The sequence below is a fragment of the Sebastes fasciatus genome, chromosome 14 (genome assembly GCF_043250625.1).
Source record: "Sebastes fasciatus isolate fSebFas1 chromosome 14, fSebFas1.pri, whole genome shotgun sequence".
NCBI lineage: Eukaryota > Metazoa > Chordata > Actinopteri > Perciformes > Sebastidae > Sebastes > Sebastes fasciatus.
In genome coordinates this window covers 18,168,085-18,188,096 of record NC_133808.1, presented here as the reverse complement: position 1 = coordinate 18,188,096, position 20,012 = coordinate 18,168,085, and the positions used below count along the sequence as shown (strand labels likewise).

Sequence of the window (20,012 nt, the reverse complement as noted above, 5' to 3'; positions counted from 1 at the left end):
GTCTCACTATGATGGCTTTTGGACTGTTGACATCAGTCAAACAAAATGAGCACTTGTATAAAGGTAAATAAGCTAAATGTATGTTTATATTTGACCAAAAGTGAAGGGTTTGTGATTATAATAAGACTTTTAATATCTTATATTTTTTTTGTATCATACTGATTCAGTGATAGTAAAAGGATACGTGATTATAAATCAACTCTTTAAACGAAGATTAAAAAGATATTCAGGGATTTTAGAATGAATTTGGTTGGTGCTCACTACCTTGCATATAATGCGAGCAACATTTTGTTCAATGAGAGGTTTGTGGTTTAGCTCTTATGTAACAGGAACAGGGAGAGAACTTCCTCTCGCTATCAATCAGGAAATTCAATAAGCTTGCAGGAAAGCCTTCTTGCAGAGTTTCTGCATAGTAAAATACAGTCAAGAGCACCATCTTATTTAGATCTCTGTGGAGGTACAAATAAGTATAATGGTGCTTTAACACAAAATAATCACAGATGCATGTTGTCGCTCCTCTTTGGCATATAAAGAAATCCATTGACCTACAAGAGTGATTAAGGTGTCAAATACAGCCGACGATCATAAAATCCCCCATAAAGATTTAGAATAAATGACTAATTGTGTAAAATTCTCAGAACTACAGGATCTTCTCACAGTTTCTCAACATACTCATCCACGCCCCGTCCTCTTCAAATAGCAGGAAGCCCCCGAGGCCAGAGCCTCAACCAAAACAGTATTGTGTGCAGCTTTAGACTCTGATGGAAACCACAGAGGCTCACTGGTCTTTCACATATTCCAGAAAAAATACACAAATTGCAACCTCTTCACAGTGAGATAGATTGTCTTGGCACAACAAATTGGATGAATGAATAAAACAACACATTTTTATGAAGAAAATGTATGAAAGGACAAAGAAGAAATTTCATTTTTAGTTATTTTTTTCCTTTCATTTCTAGTTTCTCCTCATTCTCCTCCACCTCTCTCTGGGGCTCCTGAAATCTGATCTATGTGTTCCCCCCCCTGCATTCCTCCTCCCCCCCTCCTCCCCCGGCATGCCCTCAGCTCTGCCCTCTGTCTGATCTCGCGTTTCTGCAGACCCACAGCAGATTGTTTATTTTGCTAGACACGGAGGAAACATGGATGGACCCTTACATTGGCTCAAGATTTACTGCTGAGCTCCAGCCAGGCTCCAATGTGATGTGTATCTAGAACAGGGCCCCTCTATAACAGCAAGCTCAGTATCCTTTTCACCAGTGACGCATCACAAAGGACAATGGGATTGCCTGCCTGGGGTATACAACGTCATATGATCACATCAGTTGATATTGTGCATGCAAACAATCCACTCATTTGTGGATATTGAGGGCACAGACCATTCAATAAACCACATACACCAATGTCCTATAATGGATGAAGGGCAACTCCCCCCCACATCTGACCCTTTCATACATCTTCTCCAGGGTAAGCTGGATGATGCCGGGAAAAGGACACCGCATCTCCCCAGAGATCATTTCTGCTGAAATTTATGAGGCCTCCCTGCATCACAGATGTCCTCTTGTAAGTGGTGAGGTCAAGGCATTAGACAAAAATCGCTTTGGGAGACTCATATCTCAACAGAAAAACATCTCCCTGCTCACTTTATTGTGCACATTGAGCGTATATTCCTGTTTTAAGTGGCTGCACCTAACAGAGATTGATTACAGGTCTGAAGGCGACAGTGGTTTATAATGAACGCAACACACCCAGTGTGTTCCTCCTCTTCTTCTTCTTCTTCTTCTTCTTTTCAACACTATGGGTTGTTGAAGTGCTAATACACTGTGGTCTCGCAATGCAGGAAATGCTCATATTGTTGACGGAAATGCTACACATGCCTTTCAGCCTATGTGAGTGTTGTAGCTGACAGTAATGCATGGTGGAGGTTTGTGGAGGCAATTATGATTTATGAGTCACACAAGGGAGAGTGAGGTAGTAAGTACATTCAGTACCTTGGATGAAAGAAATAGAGAAAGCGATCAAAGAGAGCAGATCGCCACATGAAAGGGACCAAAGTATTCATAAATCTGTCTCATCATGTTTGCCCATGGTCTTTAGTGCTGTTTGCTCTCACCCAGGCATAGCGGGTAAAGAGTGTATTGCAGAAATATTACTGATTTTCTCCTGTTTTTGTTTTTGGTAACATATTAATATCCTGAGCAGCCAGCTGCGTAATAGAATTTCCTCCTCAGAAAAGATGAACAAAGGCAGGCTTGAGGACTGAACAGAAAGAGAAAATGCAACTTGAAGTGAAAGAGTGTGTGGTCACTGAAATGAGTAATATGCCTTACCCAATGTTCAGTTATCAAATCAATGCTTATCAGTATACCACAGTCTAAAATTACACGTTTCTTTACCAGAACCACAAGACAAGAGTTATGTCAGACTGCCATAAATTCAGAGTTCAAAGCAGCCATGAAAAATATGTGAAACCCTCAAGATGGCCTGCCACTCTCTTCCTTAAAGGAATTCCTGGAGTTTTTTATATGAATTGAGGTTGTTGGTGGCACTCTGGGAGTGTAAGTCATTCTCAGGAGGAGCAGAGGTTGAGGTTGGAATGTCAGAGAGGGTCACAGACGACAACCTCTGTGGCACGACTCCAGAAAACGATCCCCGGAGGAGCCAGGCCGCTGGAGTCCCACTGTGGTTGCACACGAAGGTTGCACTAATTCATACTCAAACTGATGATGGAGATAAGAAATGCTCCTACGCTTAGACAGTTGTGGATTAAATCAGTTATAGACTGAGACTGAGAAAACGTTGTTGGCTCATTTAACCTAACACATACCTCCCTGTGTAAAACTATTTAAAAGAAAGGGTATGTTAGTTTAAGCAATTCATATTAGTTGATTTCAAAAATACAAATGGCTGAACATTGTGTCTTTCTAAGCACAAAAATGAGAAGTATACCTCAGATTCTTTCACAAAAAGGAAATGAATTTGTCAAAGAGCATCTGTGCCTCCTGGCCATGGGGAGGTAGCAGACAATCGTGAGATAAAGATAGATTAAGAATCTGAAACAAGTTGAGCCATGTTTGGAAACCTCACTTATGATAAAGTGTTTCAATAAGTTATTAAAATATTGACTTGTGACTTGTAAATCAAGGCAGATATTAAAGGGCCTTTAAGTAATGTAAGGTATCAGTACCAGTGTATTATGGTAGTATTTTAAAAAGCTTATTTACTGCACCTTTAATAAAAACTAGCAGCATATGTACATTTGGAAAAGGAATTGTGGACATTAGCATAAGTAAGGTCTGGTTTTTCATTTTACAAAGCTACCATACCTGACACTTCAAATAATCACATTATATTGACAATAAAAATGATCTGTTTAATTTTGTTTCATAGCTTCAGTGGGTTGTACGTGATACTTTGCCTCTATGCTCTGAGAATCCTCAATAACTTTAGGTTAAAATCACTGTAAGGAAGTTACTGCATCTCAATAAGTCACTCTAAGCTGCCATCTAGTGGTTATATTGTTGTGTTTTTAGTATTTCTTGGGTTACCCTTTGCTGGGGAGAGAGTTCACTATAGTTCAAACTGTGGCACTCAATGCATTCTGGGACATGCGGTAGGAATTATAAACCTAAATCATGCGCACACATAACTTTATATAAAACAATTGAGGTTTGATGAGATATAACAGCATTAGTTTCATAGAAACAGAAAGGGGATTACCAGTATGTCACCAGGACAGAGTATTGCATCACTTACTGTAGGCTCATGCTGAAAAAAGAACATTACTAATATACTTACAGAAAGCAGTGAGACATTCACCGTTAGGATGTTGGGTTTTAAAAGAAGTGAAAAGAATGGGCCGTAGCAGTTGGGTAAATTAAGTCAATTAGTGTATGGATGTTTATGCCCAAACATAAACATTGAAATAAAAAACAGTTGCCTTGTCAATTTGCGAACCAAGTTTAAGAGTCTATATGTCAATATCAAATGAAAATTCATGGAAAAGAAGTGCAATCATGGAGCAACTAAATATTCTATTATCATCATCATTCTTCATAATCAACATTTCTTCCTCATTAAGTGTTACATAGGTTTGGCTCTGAACAGGTTTTTAAAGGTGAATCAGAAGGAGCATAACGAGGCCTTAACATCACGTTGCGAGTCTTGGCCACAACATAATAAAGCGCCGGTGTGTGACGAGTTGGGATGACAACGTGTTGTAATAACCTCACCCCGTGTGGTATAAATTGTGGCCACAAGTTACTTTTTTAACCAATATCACCAGAGGGCACCAAAGCTCAGCAAAGCACTCCTCTAGATACTGGTAAGGTGGTGGATTTCAAGGAGTAATGCGGAACAGGTGACCGAAACTTGCCTGGATGGTTGTGCTTTCACTGTATGGGTTTTTAGAGATTCTTATTCATTCTACGATGGGAGTGAGGCATGTCCTCTCATTCATGATTAATCACATTTGCAACTGATTAAAAAAATGTTTTGCTAACCTCCAGTGGTGATACTTCTCACCTTGCTGCGGCGATGTAGAAGTGTACATTAAGTACACACTGACATCACTATTGGCTGTGGTTAACTTAACACTCCTATTGTCTTTCCGTCGACCGTGCGACTTTTGCTTTTGGTTTGACCGTTTATAAGGCTTACAGTATAAATTATCACCCAATTCTGTGTTACACCTTTTTGGCCAACCTCGTTCCAAGTCAGTTTTTGGGGAATTTATGGTTAATAAACCTTATTTTCATGAAATTATACCTAATTTTTGAGTAATAACCCCCCCCCCCCCCCCCATAAATTATGAATTACTTTTATCCATGTTATTTTGGGGCAATTAAATGAAAGAAAGCCATATTTATGATATAATGAAGTTTGAAAACGGGTCAAATTCAACCCAAGGACAACAGGAAGGTTAACAAAGTTCATAGTGAGCCCAGTTCTTTTACAGGTGGTCACATGTGCACACACGGAATAACAGAATACAGAAGTAACAATCCCTTATGGCTTAAAACTACGTGGGAGGTCACAGTAAAAAACTCATGAAAACATATTTTCACTACCTACATATTTCCAAAACGGAAACAACATCAACAAAATATTTTTTTTATTTCAGTTGGATGATCTAAAAATGAGAGATAAACTATTCCAAAGTTCAGAGGCAAAGACAGGATTTAAAAGTTTGTTGTTCGGCCCCTGTTGCCTCTAAATTACCATTAAGTACAGTTTTCACAGCATACTACAGATGGCAGTTTTATTGTATTTTACACAGAGACCCAAAAAACTCCCCCATTTTTCCAGTGCGTTAGTTTGTGGTAATTTAATATTTTTATTTAATTTGATAAAACGTAACTTTATTTAGGGTAATTCACCATGTGAGCACAAGACAGGGCCACGAGATTACATAATAATACAGGACACAGTTGATATTGTACTTTAGTGGTGCAAATTTCCAAACAAATTAAGAAATCTAATTACCAAAAATCAACTGACACACAGTGAACTGAGGCCTTCTGAGTTCTCTGGAGGTCTGGTGCCCATGTGGCAGTCGCCTGATTTACCCTGTTGGTAATCCAAATTATATGTGTTTTGTTTTGCCTTGTGTTTTCATGTCTTTTATGTAAATGATTTTGAATTGCCTCATTCTTGTAAGGTGCTAAACAAATAGACTTGAATTGCCTGTTACCAATCAGACCAAGGAGGCAACTTCCCAGACCTCCAAAGCCCCAAACTCACCGCATGCCAATTATCTTTTGGTAGTTCAATGAATTGCATATTTGTTAAGGAATTTTTAACTACTAAAGTGCAACGTCAACTAAGGTGGACCGGCAATATTAGCTTATCATGTGCTCACATGGTAGACAACATATTCCTAAATAGAGTGGTGGTTAATAGAATTACCACAATAGACATTTTGACATGTCATAGTAGGAAAAGCACAGAGAAATTGATAACATTAAGATAGCTCAGTTCCATTTGCTGTGCATTCCAATACCCATACCACCATACTGTTTAGTTTGCCAGAAAAAGATTTAGTGTGTCCCAATACATAGTATGTCAAATGCAGTACACCTAAAATACCAGGATGTCCTACAACATCTAGTCTCATTTTGCAGTTTCGCAAGCCAGCATGCTTTTCTGCCTATTCTGACCCACGATCCTCTGTGCAGCGGATATATGAGCAAGAGGGTCAAAGTTCAAGGCACAATGTTATGACGAAGTAGTATGTCTCAGTTGTATGTATACTGCATGTTCGTACTTTGTAAGGGCAGCAGTATGTACTAAAAGTAAAAAGAAAAAGTATGCGATTTGGAACGTAGCCTTAGTGTCCAGTGAGCCAGCATGCACAATATGAGAAAGTTTGCTCCGGCTGGTGGGCGGTGCTTGGTATTTCCTCAACTCATCTTAACATGGTTGCCGGGTCACAAACTATCTCATTTTACAGCTAAACAGTACACTACAAAATGTTTCTGAAAACATTTTATGCGAGAAAAATAACCATTACAGTAACAGAATATTGATTCATATTTGATCAGCGCTGCCTAGTTTGACCGTTTGATCGGAGTTCGCCAGTGATTGACAGCTGCTCAGAGACAGCAAGGCTCCAGCTCGGCTCTGATTGGTTGTTTCCCTCCGGTCTGTGAAATCTTGCAGATGCCATTAGGAGCAACCGGAGAACACAGAGGCACATGATTTTTTTTTCAGATTACCTGTCTCATACTTGAATGAACGAAAACAATTTGTTTTTATTTACTTTGATTGTAAAGTTATTTTGCACTAACCATTCAATGGTTGTCCGTGTTTGCAATAAGGTACATTCGTGGAATGTAATTTGCAATGTGCAATACTCTTGGCACTTTATTCTATTTATTCCTTTATTCTTTTATCTCGTCTTGTTTTTATTCTTGTATTTATTGTTTTTATTGCAAATATTTTTATTCTTGTACTTTATTGATCTTGCACCTCCCCATATGCCACTTACTGTGTTCCCTCTGTTATTGATGATTATGCAGTATGAATGTGTATATGTCTCGGTGGACTGCAGAAACTTCGGGGATAAATAAAGCTATCTGTATCTGTATCTGTATCTGTATCATACACCACTGTCAGGATATAGAAACCGTTCTATAAGAATAACTTTTTTAAAATCATATTTGCTCCAATTCTACCCACTGCTGCTTTAACTGCAGGTGTGCATGCAGGAGGAAGATGTGTAGAGGCCCAATAGTTAATGTTTTGCATGTGCACCCCCACCCCCCATCCTAACAGGTTAATCTAACCATGCTTGTTGTTGCAGCTTTATTCACAATCAGGCATACTTTCAACAGAACTTGTTCAATAATATAAGACATGAGCACAGTGTAACTCTAGTTTGGGGACAGTTTTTCACATGCACACAACAGTCGGTTTGCAGACCCTCTGTTATTGATGATTGTGCAGTATGAATGTGTATATGTCTCGGTGGACTTTGCTCCAATTCTACCCACTGCTGCTTTAAATGCAGATGTGCATGCTGGAGGAAGATGTGTAGAGGCCCAATAGATTTTATTATTTTTTTCAACAATATTTTTTATTGAATTTTACATATAAACATATAAACATATATACATATATACACATACAGACAGATTAACAATATTAATAATTAAATTATACAATGAAATGTTTAGTAGAGTAATCAAAGAAAGAGAAACATGACATTTCATGTATTTCACATATCTAACAAAGAAAACAAATAAAATAAAAGATAAGACAAAACAAATAAATACCTCAAAGAAGAAGAACAAAACACACAACAATTTCAGAGGCCCAATAGTTAATGTTTTGCATGTGCACCCCCACCCCCCATCCTAACAGGTTAATCAAACCATGCTTGTTGTTGCAGCTTTAATCCCAATCAGGCATACTTTCAGACAACAGAACTTGTTCAATAATAATAAGACAAGAGTGTTAGAGGGGTGAAATGAGCACAGTGTAATAAGTCGAGTTTTGGGGACAGTTTTTCACATGCACACACAACAGTCTGTCGGTTTGCAGACGCGTAGGCTGGAAGAACCCTCAACCAGCTAACCACCCAGCTCTCCCTGCGAGCTGCGCGCTGATTGGCCGGCATCGAGTAAAGGCGGAAGTCTAGCAGGCAGGGGGATTCCCCGAGGGAAGTTCCCAACTTCAACTAGGCTATGTAAAACATACATTGCCCATATCCTCTCCGGCGCTTCGTAACTTTGCATCTTGAAGAAGATTAAGGCGGACGACGCTGCGGTGGAGTCACAACAATATATATTCGACTTTAGCAGCAGTAACACGAATGAAGGTAAGAGGAGACTGACTCAGAGGAGCTGTGGAGTCGTTGCTCGGTCTCCACCGGTTGAATGATGAGCTAACCGGTCAGCTGCTGGCTTAAGAAACACGGAACTGTGTGGATTAGGTTTTGAATGATACTTTTAAAGTGTTTTTCCCTGCTGTGTCTGTGTAGTTAGACTCCTGTAGATGTAGTGTAATGACTGTCTTCACCCAGCAGCTGTTGGTGTGACAGGTCATATAGTGTGTTGGATGATTGATCAATAACTGATGGGTGAGACAGCCTCTTTTCTTGTTTTGCATCATCTCAACACGTCCATGTTATCCATTACAACAGTAAGTATGCTGCAAAAAAAATAATTGCTCAATAGTTGTTTGTTACAGAGGACAAGAGCAGACAAAACAATTTAAGGATTGTTTAGGTTTATTGTTTAGGTTGTGCAAGAAGTTGCAAATGCATTGATAATTTTTTGTCATTACTTTTCAATTGCTCATCAAAATCATTATGTCTTACAGAGCTAAAAAAAACAAGGCATTGAGTGTTGAAATGTGAATACAATTTAACTTTTTTTTTTGCATGTAAACTGAAAACGGAACTGCAAAATAATCTTGATTGGGAAGTATGTTAAACCCAGTTTTGTCATTGCATCAGAAGCTTAAATCCAATAATTTGTCATCACTTTAAGGAGTTATTGACTTCTTTTTAATATTTTTTAAAGCGTGTGAAGTTGTGAGTTTGTAGAAATATTATAGAACAAGCAAAAAAGGGTCACTAACTGCATGCTTTTTTTCACTAGTCCTAAAAAAGTGCTGTCTTTGGGAGTGTGTTAAACCCAGTTTTGTCATCGCATCAGAAGCTTACATAAATCAAATAATTTGTCATCACTTTAAGGAGTTATTGACTTCTTTTTTAATTATTTTTAAAGCGTGTGAAGTTGACTGTTGTTTTGTACTAACATTATAAAACAAGCAAAAAAGGGTCACTAACTCCATGCTTTTTTTCACTAGTCCTAAAAAAGTGCTGTCTTTGGGAGTGTGTTTCATTTTTGGTTATGATTTAAAACATAGTAATTTCACTCATAGGGCTCATGTCTGCTGTGTCAGGGATGATTGTGGAGCACACGGCATGGAAAGGAACATCGGAGACCAGCTCAATAAAGCTTTTGAAGCTTATCGCCAGGTCTCCATTGAAAAGGACAATGCTAAAAAGGAACTGCAACAAATGGTAACGACGTGAGGAGAAAAACTCTTTCAAACTTTGTGTGAAATGAGCCAAATTTGACCAATACAGCAACACATAATAAGTCACAGAGTAGCTTGCTAAGTGGGGTTACTGATTATTATTTATTTATGTATATTGAAATGTGCAGGGCTGACCCGAATGCTTTGAAGCTTCGACCATTGCCATGGTAATCAACCTCCAAATCAGTATTCGAATACTTCCTTTTTTTAGATTAGTATGTAATAATAATATATAAATCTCCAAATAGCCCATGGAATAAAGAATAATCCCACAACATTATTTATATTCAACATGAATTCCTATTAGTTATTCTCAGATGGATATTTGTTGTGTGTAGAGGTGCGTGTGTGTACAGTAGTGTGGCAGCTGCACTGTCGCGGACACTGAAACAGGCGAGATGAAGACAGGCAGACAGAAGAACATGTCAGCGCTGCAAAGCTTTGAATACCTTTGAATATTTCTCACCGAAGCTTTGAAGCCCAAAAGATGGTATTCGGGACAGCCCTAGAAATGTGACACACACACACTGACTTAAAGGCACAGACCAGATTATAGATATTGGTGTAAAGAAAATAACAGAAACCTTATTTTTTTACAGAGTGAATATTATGAGCGATACACGCAAAAGCTTCAAAAGCAGATAGACGACCAGCAGCAGTTGATTTCAAAACTTGAAGCTAAGTTATCAGCAACAAGGCCACCACCAGGTTAGTGAGACCTGCCAGATGATCTCTCTGTTTATATGCCTGACAAGATCATTTGCTCTTCTATTGCATTGCAATTCTGGGCATTGATGATGGATTGTCATACATGTTACTGAATCTGTTTCATCTAGCATTGCCTTATGTTAAAAACTGTTCATTTTCACTGTTTTGGATTCTAAGGAGAGATGAAATGTGAGCCTTTGAACCATCTCCTCGATGAGGCCAGCGCTTATCTGAAAATACAGTACCCGGTATGTTCTTCCTATATGTCTACACTGTGGAAAAACTGCAATATGTTGGCTCCAAAAACTGGTTCGTCTTCATTCTCACGCTTGAAAATACACATACAGCTTCCTCTCATATACAAACACACGTCGATTATAGTACTTCTGCTGGATGCTGTTGCACTTGTGTCAACAAGGATGTTAAGAGAACACGTTATACCAATGTGATCATAAAATAGCAGTAACTATGAGGCTCAAAATATGGCTGATCCATATGTGGTTCATACTGTCTGGCAACTTTTGAGCACTGCTTTTGTGACTGTGAGGTCTGCAAATATTATTTTTTTCTATGTATCTAACCCTTGTTTACACAGCTCTAAAGCAGTTTGCAGATGATTACATGATAGTTAAGAGACATTATTTTCTTTGTTTATTCATTAGCTGTGATCAGAAGGGAATATCCATATACTTTCATACTTTTACAATGTTTCCATTCATTTTTATTTATATTTAGGCACATATAACAAACAACAATATGATGACTTAACAATATAACCTCACAAAAATAAAAAAATTAATAAAAAAAAAACATAAAATAAATATCAAGTGACAAAAATAAAATGAATAGGATCCTTTCAGTAACTAAAATAATTAGGTTGACATTACTGATACATTTAGAAACTAAAATATACCTATGACAGGAAGAGCGTATTTAATATTTTATATACTTCCACTCTTCACTAGAGCAAATGTTTTCCCATTTCATATTGTGCTTTGCTACATTTTATTATTATTATTTATTATAATTTATTATTTTTCCAAAAGAAATTGGCTTTTTTAGGAAACTTAGATTCAGATTAGTTCTTGATTGAGCTTTAAATATAAATATTTTACCCAACAGAATATTTTCATTTGTTATTTATATCTTTCCAAAGGTTCAAGCAATTGAGGAAATTTAAGATTATGTTGCTGCTGTATTAGTATCCACCCTCTACTTTACTCCACTCAAGGTGTATCCACTTTTACTTCACCAGATGGTGCTAGAGGATAACATCGCTTCAGCAGCTTGAGCTTTATTGTTCATTATTTAACAGGCCAAGAAACATTTTCCCACTAGTAAATGTTAATATGTGATGTGTAACTCAAACTGCAGATGCATCAACAATATTCCTTTGGATAATTGTTGCTAATGATTCCTATAAATGTATTGTGTCTTTTTACAGGAGAATATGGGCACTGTTGCTGTTGCTCCTAATATGCCACTCAAGAGCAGTGTTGACTAGTATGTGTCTCTAAGACTTTTTTTCTTTTTAATATAAAAATCTTGGACATTACAGTTAAGGAGTGGATTTCTTTTCTCATTCTTATTTATCCGTTTGTCAGTCAGGACATGCTGGAAGCATTCGATCTAATTCAAGGGAAATTCCGGCAGATTCGCTCTCTCACCAGAAGACAAAAAGATCACCTCAAAAGATTCCACAGTGGAAATGATGCATCGCACGGTAATATTAATATTAACCAATCATTACCTGACATTTCTTTAAGGCCTGAACCTAAAGCTGCTTGTGTTCTTCATTCAATTACTTAAAAGAAAATGTGCTGAAATTGAAATAGGTTTGTATATGTTAAAACAGCATATGAGTTAACTTGCTTTTGCTTTGTTCTGTGAGATAATGAGATAGCAACACCTTAACTAGGACTATACACAAATGCTTCGTTGCCCTTTCGAACCACAGCTGGCCACATCTGTTTAAATAATGATCGATAGATATATTTAATAGTTCCACTGACAAATGCATGATGTTGGCTCTGGATACTAGCTGAATAATTATTAATGCAGCATAATTATTCATACAGTAATCAATATAAAGTATGATGCAAATATGTCTCTCTCTCTCTCTATATAGAAAGGACCAGGATTATATCTTGATGTATGCAACTTCTCTAATCGTTGCCAAGCTCAAATGTCAGAAAAGACAGAAAAACTGTGTAAAATCTCCTGTTTTTCTGCCATCTGACAGATCAGCGGTTCTCCATGCCCATCCAGTGCACAGACCGTACAGCGGAGGCAGAGAGACCCTCTTCCTCAGCGCTAAGGTCAGCAGTGGATATCCCACTCCCGCCTACGTCTCTGGCGTCCCGCGGCGCCAGCCCCGAGGACAGGGACTTAGTAGACTCTCTCACCAAACTCAGTGTCAAATTCCCGCCCTCTGCGGACAGTGAATATGACTTCCTGAACAGTGCTCCAGAGAGACACGTTGGTCTGACCATTCCCACGAAGCGGCCCCTCAGTAGTGTCCCTTCCACACTGACAGAAGAGGAGCCCGTGGAACTGCCCATGCCTTTTGTCTACCCTCCATCCCCCTCCCACTCGACATCATCTTCGCTCTCCCACGAGAGCGTGCGGGGACCCCAGCAGGTGAGAATCACAGGAGAAGGTCTGAGAAAACTAGTAGCAAATTATCAGTCTCTGATTGGTCTTCGCTAATGGTGGAGTGAAACAGTGTGAAGTCCATAAAAAAAAAAAAAAAAAAATCCCCTTGGCTTATCTTGAAACATATTACTGTGTAATGTGTGCTGATTCTTTTTTTACTCGAGCATGGATGCTCTGGTTATATTTGGCATCTTTGCTGGAAAGCGTGAGCCAGATGGAAGCACATTACAGTGTCTGAATCTGATGAAACAAGTATGATGGTTAAGTAGGATTTAATTTGCTGATGTGTATAAATGCCTAATAAAGAAATTGTGAATGACATGCAGTAAGACCTTAAAGTTGGTTTAAGAGTTTTTCACAATACGATTCTTTCCCTGGATTACATCAACACGGGCATTTATAATAAGCTCGGCTGGTTAGATGGTGTGGTTGAACCCATAAATAGTAAGATAATTAAACACTTGAGAATAGCCTTTTGCCTTTACTGTTGCGGAAAGTATTTGTGCAGACTATTGTGTTGACATGTTCTTGTATTCCTTAAAGCAACAGATACTTCAACTTGAAGCGGTCCAGCATGCTTTAATAGAGTGAGTGTAAGTATTGTTAAGAGCTTGAATAATATATTGTTTTCTTTGGTTCGTCCTGCTCTGCAGCCTCTCTGGAGCCCTGAGCTGTGCGATGCGGTTGACGTGGGGAAAGAGCTGGCGACGCCTCAGAGCAGCAGTCCTGACAAATGTGCTTTCTGCTACGCTGTGGTTCCTCAGGACCGAATGAACAGCCACCTCTACTCGCATTTCTCTCCTAAGAACGAAGCCGACGATTGACAGTGGAGGCAGAGACTGACGGGCCCGAGGCCACAACTACTCCCAAGACTTACTGTATTCATGGCCTAGTCCTGCCTGCCATGAAGAACATGCGCTGTACTGGATTTGAAATGACACTGCAATAAGACTTGAATCCATTTATTTAATATTGAAGAATTGAATGGTACACTTTCTTGCCCATTATATTTTTCTAATATCACGCTGAGATTTTACTCTAGTACTAAGTGACGATGATGCATAATATGGTATATATGAGCAAATAAAGCATTTACTCTTTACATTTTTTATCATTTGAATCGTTTTCAACATGCAAATATAAAACAGGACGTGTATTTAACTTTCTTTCTGCAACATGTTTATACACTCTTATTTTAAAACATAATTTGCGTTAATAATGTAACATTTCCTTTCAGAAGAAATACGATTTTCTATGTAAATTTGCAATATTTTTTCGCTGAAATAAGACACCTTTGCCTCCTTTTCATGTTAGCAGCAAGATTTTATATCTCATGTCAAGTATTATAAATGCCAACAATATGCATCAAATCACTCAAAAGTTTAACAGTTTACATGTTGATTAGCACTATTTTCACTCGCACTATATTCCATTGGTTCCTCCATGTTGTACTTCAACCTGGATAATTTGCAACAGCTGTATGTCATTCTTGGTGCAGAGTTGGGAATATTACCAACTTTGAAATCATTTTAAAAGGTAGTATGCCATGTACTCATTAAAAGTGTCTACACAGATGGCATTACATTACATTAGGCACAAGCTCGTTGTTAAATCAGGTGCCCAATTACCTTGATATTTGTATAGTAATGGTTTTCCCATGGCAATATTGTATTTATAGGCAGATTTATTTTAATTGACAAATGATTATATGTTGTTTATACTCCTCCAATAATGCTATACAAAGTGATAAAATGAGACATTCCAAGTGTGCAAGTTTCAAATGTCATTATAAGTTAATATTAATGAATTAATTACTTAATAGTTATGGAAAAAATATGACAGTTTCACAAAATGTTAAAGAGACTGAACTGTGAAATATAGGTGATTTGAAAAACAGATGATGTTCCAGTCCCTGACATATTTTATATAAGTATGTACACGACCTACCATTTGACTAAACCTGAGTCTTTTCTAAAGAGCAGCATCAGCTTTTGACTTCGGCAATATTTATTCACACCTTTGCAAACAATCGCAGTGATTTTCACCGTTCAGCGTGATGATGTTTGAGGAAACGGAGACGCTGTGTGTGTTGGAACACGGCGTTGTGCAGAGAGGACCTTGCAGCCCTTCAGCTATGGGCTGGTAACACTTGTGCTGGGTAGATGAGCTGGTGTGAAACCTTTCTTCTCTCTTTGCAAGTGTTTGGTATTCTAACTATATATCACGTTCTATAATCAAATACTGCTTAATAGACTGATTTGTTAAATCAACCTTAGCTGATATTTTTGTGCTGCACTTTTCACTGTGCTTCATAAATAGCTCAGAAGGGATTCAGTGTAGTAATGCTATTCCAAACTAGTAGTGAGTCATTAGACTAAGATAGAAGAGCATTGCTAAAACACAACACATCAGTGTCCACATCATGGAGTCTGACGGGAGAATTTATTCAGATTTTCTTTTTTTTGGCAAATACATATCCCTAATGATCCTCTCTGGTTAATCTGTGAAGAGTCGAACATTGTGCAGCCTGCATGCTTTTCTCTCTGGGATTATGAACAGCTGCTTGCTCATAATTATGTTGTCATTCATTGTTATTTGGAAGAGGAAACTCGTACTGACAGCTAGGATTTTTTCCCAGTGTATTTACGCACACTGTATATTTACACTCTTGTGTATTTGTGTGAAGTGTTTTTTTGAAAAGTCCACTTTAAGTCTAAAGCATTGTTATTGCCATTATTTCTTGTCGAATATAAGATTTGCCCTTGGGACATTTGCTACCAGAGGCAGTAGGTTTTTGAAATGGATTCAAGAGCTGTAACAAAAAAATGAAAGAGGACAAAAAAAAAAAAAGGAGAAGGATATGGATTGAGACGGAGAAGTAGCAGGCTGATTACAAGGTGTCAAAATTGCCAGGAGCAAGAAGGTGAAAGCAATCAGGGGTGAGAAGAGTGCAGCATTCGTGAGGGGCAACTAATTATCCATCTCATTTGTGGAGAGAAGCATTTGAGGCAGCTCTAGCCCACTGAATGGTGACAGATTGGTGCGGAGGAGAGGGGAGGTGTTAGAACAATGGAGCCCAGCTCACCATCATTACTGCATGCTAATCAGCAGTGCTTCTGCACCACCAGTCGGTCCTGCAGAGAGTTCGGGGAGACAGGGAAGTCACCGGCTTCAGGGGACCAGCAGGCGAGAGAGGGAGGAAAAACTAACGGCATAGTATATAGCTGTTGGCAATTATATGAGCTTATCCTATGCAAGAGACTGATCTCTGTGGCCTGCGTTGTCAGCTTGTACTTGCAAGATGAGCTGATGTTACTGGAGTGTTTTTAAGTGGATTGAGTGGAATAATAGGTCACCATGGTGTAATACAGAATATACACATGGTAATGTCATTAAAAGTGTAAATCAATAAAATAGAAATAAATAGTAGTATAGATTTTAGACAGTGATAATGTGATTTAAATGCCTACTGTGTTATAAACCCAAATATCCATGACTTTTAATAAATGTATTGTCTGTCTACGAATGCAAGTTAAATTTAAAATTATAAAAATTAACAATGACAGAAAAAAGTAACAAGTAAAAGCACAATAAAGGGAACATGAACAGGCTGAACAGGGAAAGAAAACACTATGATTTACATTTTTTGTTTTTAAAAATATTTTAAAAATACTTCCTTTATTGTCAGAACTGCAGAACTCATTGATAAATTATTATTATTTCATGAAATATTATATGCATATAGTTTGCATGCATGCATGCAGCACACCTCTTATGGTGTCATTTGCTTTGGTGGTTATATTCATCTGTGTTCAGAGTGAGTTAAAGACTGTCATGTATGGCTGCAAGCAAGCAGGGCCGCTACATTAGTGTTTAAAGATGGATGATGCAGCTGTGCATTTCTGCATTGAAAAATCTACCCTGATAACTAGGGGTGTGAGAAAATATCGAAAATATCGAATATTGCGATATTATGGTTATCGATTCTCAAAAACACTGTATTGGTTTGTATTTAATAGTTTACATGCAAAGTACTCTATAGTCTTCCAGTGCTCTCAATACTTTATTTCATTGGCAAAGAGATGCGCCCTCTTAGTGAATGTGCACTCTCAAAGAAGTGCTATGATGTTGGATGTTACAGGGACTGTGATAAATAGACATCCCACTGATCTGATTGCATAAAAAAGTTAACTTTTTTTTACTCAGATTTTATGCATATCTTCTTTATACTATGACAGTTTTCCTAAAATTAGATTCAAAGAAATCGCAATATATCGCATTATATTGAATCGTAACCCCTGTATCATGATACGTGTCATATCGCCAGATTCTTGCCAATACACAGCCCTATTAATAACACATTTTAATAATCTCAGTCTAAAACATTAGTGTTGTCAAATTATTAAATTAAATGTGCAATCCACTTGTGCACAAAAGAGTAGCCCCAAAAATCAAACATTGGAACCAAACTGCTCGATAGGCCTTTTGACTTCCATGAACAACAACCTCTATTGTTTTCTAATGCTTGTGATGAAGGTTTGTTTCCATCCATAATGGTGGTAGACATACTGTAGCTGTAAAGCAGGCCTATATTTTGGGGTTTGCAAAATTGTGAAAATTCTTATTTTCAATTTTCTACTCAGACTCTTCATTATACGTATAAATCTACTGGAATTTAATATAGTTAAAATCATGTGTTTGTCCTTTAATTCAGATTTTTTTTGTTAATAGAAGCTATTCACCAATACTTTATACTGTATATAATATACTGTATATACAGTTTTTCTCTTCACAATTACCTTCAATATAGACATCACATCTGTGTATGTCTGGTTCTTGACACTAATTGATATCAAGTACATTGTGCTTAAAATATAATATTTCAACAATAATATTTTGAATATCTCAACTCTATGAAACAAATAGATCTTTATTGGCCAGTAATTGGATTATAATTGCAGTTGACAATAGACACATGAGGCGCCATTCCACTAAGTCATTAATTTCATTGTCATTACTCTTCTAAATATTCAAACAATGGTTTATCAGATCGTGCCGTTGCCAACAAGATGTAACACGAGTGGGGGAAAAAGGGAGATTGTTGAAGGGTTTAATCAAATTGTAAAACAAAACAGACAGATAGCAAGTGGATTAAGGTCACCTGACTAGAATGCCCTCTTCACATCGGTGTCATTTCGATAATTAACAACTTTGGAGAGAAGCATATTCAACTGTCTGCACTGGTCACCGTTGGCATGAGAGACTGCCAACTCTCATGGCGTTGCGAGCTGAGAGTATCACCTCACAGTGTTGTCTTGCCATGCGTTGGGCTCCTCGTGCTCTCTGTGCAGCAGTGGTGGAGCTGACTTTGTGTTCGATTAAATGTGTTGAAGCCATCGCTGCCTGCGCAAAGTCTCCGAACGGCCTCCCCTCTCCATTGTGTTTGTTTCAGTGCTGGTCTGAGAGCCCTGATTTCTGGAGCAGAGATTTGGCAGTCACAGCAAGTGATGACAGAGGCAGTGGTGAGATCGCACCCAGAACCCCAAAGGAGGCTCACATTTCAGGCGGGATGGGAGGCTTGTTCAATACACAGGACACAAAAGCACTGATCAGAGGAGTCTGACGATGCCATTGTTCTTAAAAATCAGATTGTTCAGCCGCCACAGCGAGGACTACTTTTATATGTTTACTTGTGGAGGGTGGGAGTGTTGGACATTTGTAAACTTCTGAACTTTTTTGAAGACACTTGGCTGCCAATTTGAAATAACTGTATGACTGAAAGTCTGGCTCTCAAGATGTCATCCTCCTGTTATCTTATTGTCGCTGTTAAATCAGTGCAGGTTGTTTTTTTTCCTTCTTGACACATGGGGGTGGGATGGAGCATGGCGATGTTTGCGGAATGGTAACTCGCAATTCAAGGGTTAAGGCAGCATGAAAGAATCCATTCTCGGTTTAATGACCTAGCCTCGCTGGGCGAGGACGACAGGGAACATGCTCTTGACTTGTACTGAATTTGCCAATTAACACCTCCAATAACAGGCTGCCTCTGAACATCACCAATGTAGAGAGAGGAGGAGCAAGTCTCATGCACTTTGTTTTTCAGCCTCTGATCCTGTAATGATAAGGTCTGTGATTGCTTCATACACGGAAAATTATGTTGTCTTATACGCTGCTTGGTAAATTTTCTCTCATAGTAGAATTTTGTGCGGATTGTTGCAACGGCTTTGAAATAAATCCTCCCTTCATGTGCAGTCACTGACTGGCAGTGATGTTGGAAATATTTTATTTTTCCACGTGCTGCTTGAATCCTTATGTGGTTGTTGGACATTCTATTTTTCGCACATGTCCATATGGCCGTGTGCAGCTTCAATTAGACACATGGCTGGTATCTAAGATACACCGTGCTTGATTGGCTTTGTCCCTTCTTATTGTTATACACGGAAACACAAAACAACAGTGCTGTCCTCGATAGATATTATCTGGAAAGATCTGTCCCCTCAAATAAGGTTCCCCGTTCTAGTCACCCCTCTGGTTTCACACATGCTTATCAGACTCCCAAACAACACCTAGTACAGGTGTGAATATCAAAATCCCCAGTGAAAATCACAGTGGGTACTCGTGTGTTGTCCTCGGAGTCCTCTTACATGCAGCTTTGCATTGGGGCTGAGATGCTGCTGGCTAACGGCAACTGCGGAAACACCTTTGGCTAAGTGTAAGGTGGACCTCCTTACACCAAATGTGCTTAATGACTGAAAAAAAACGCCACCCAGATCTAATTGAAAAAGGCGCCTAAGTGTACAGTAGCTGGTTATTGCCCAGTACAATCACACCATAACACGGTAGTTTCACAATTCATTAGCAGGTACTTTAAGAATATACAATAATTGAAAGATGGCTGCATAATTGATAGCAGTTCACACCATAGGGAAAGTGCAGTGATCCATCTAATGATAGTAATAAAGTGTAGTGGGTTGCGTCGAAGAAGTTAACACTTGAGGTGTGAGCTGTGTACAGTTGTGACGACAAAGGCCTTGTCCTAACACTTTGTCAACATAACAGATACAAACACTGTGAAGATGTTAGTCATATTCTCATCAGAAGGA

General features: G+C 38.4%; 1 protein-coding gene across 5 annotated transcripts; it reads left to right on the top strand.

Moving 5' to 3' along the window:
* Positions 1 to 8,062: 8,062 nt before the first annotated feature.
* tank (TRAF family member-associated NFKB activator) lies at positions 8,063 to 14,011 on the top strand. 5 transcript variants are annotated; one of them, XM_074659401.1, is made up of 8 exons: positions 8,065 to 8,317; positions 9,409 to 9,529; positions 10,146 to 10,254; positions 10,432 to 10,502; positions 11,699 to 11,757; positions 11,859 to 11,977; positions 12,497 to 12,894; positions 13,563 to 14,011. In XM_074659401.1, the coding sequence occupies exons 2-8, from the start codon at positions 9,431 to 9,433 to the stop codon at positions 13,731 to 13,733; spliced, it is 1,026 nt and encodes a 341-aa protein (XP_074515502.1). In that variant the 5' UTR covers positions 8,065 to 8,317; positions 9,409 to 9,430; the 3' UTR covers positions 13,734 to 14,011. The 5 variants fall into 5 exon arrangements, with proteins under 5 accessions (XP_074515504.1, XP_074515502.1, XP_074515500.1 ...); XM_074659399.1 differs by having other exon boundaries at positions 8,069 to 8,317; positions 9,388 to 9,529; XM_074659402.1 differs by having other exon boundaries at positions 8,302 to 8,640.
* The last annotated feature ends 6,001 nt before the right edge of the window (positions 14,012 to 20,012 follow it).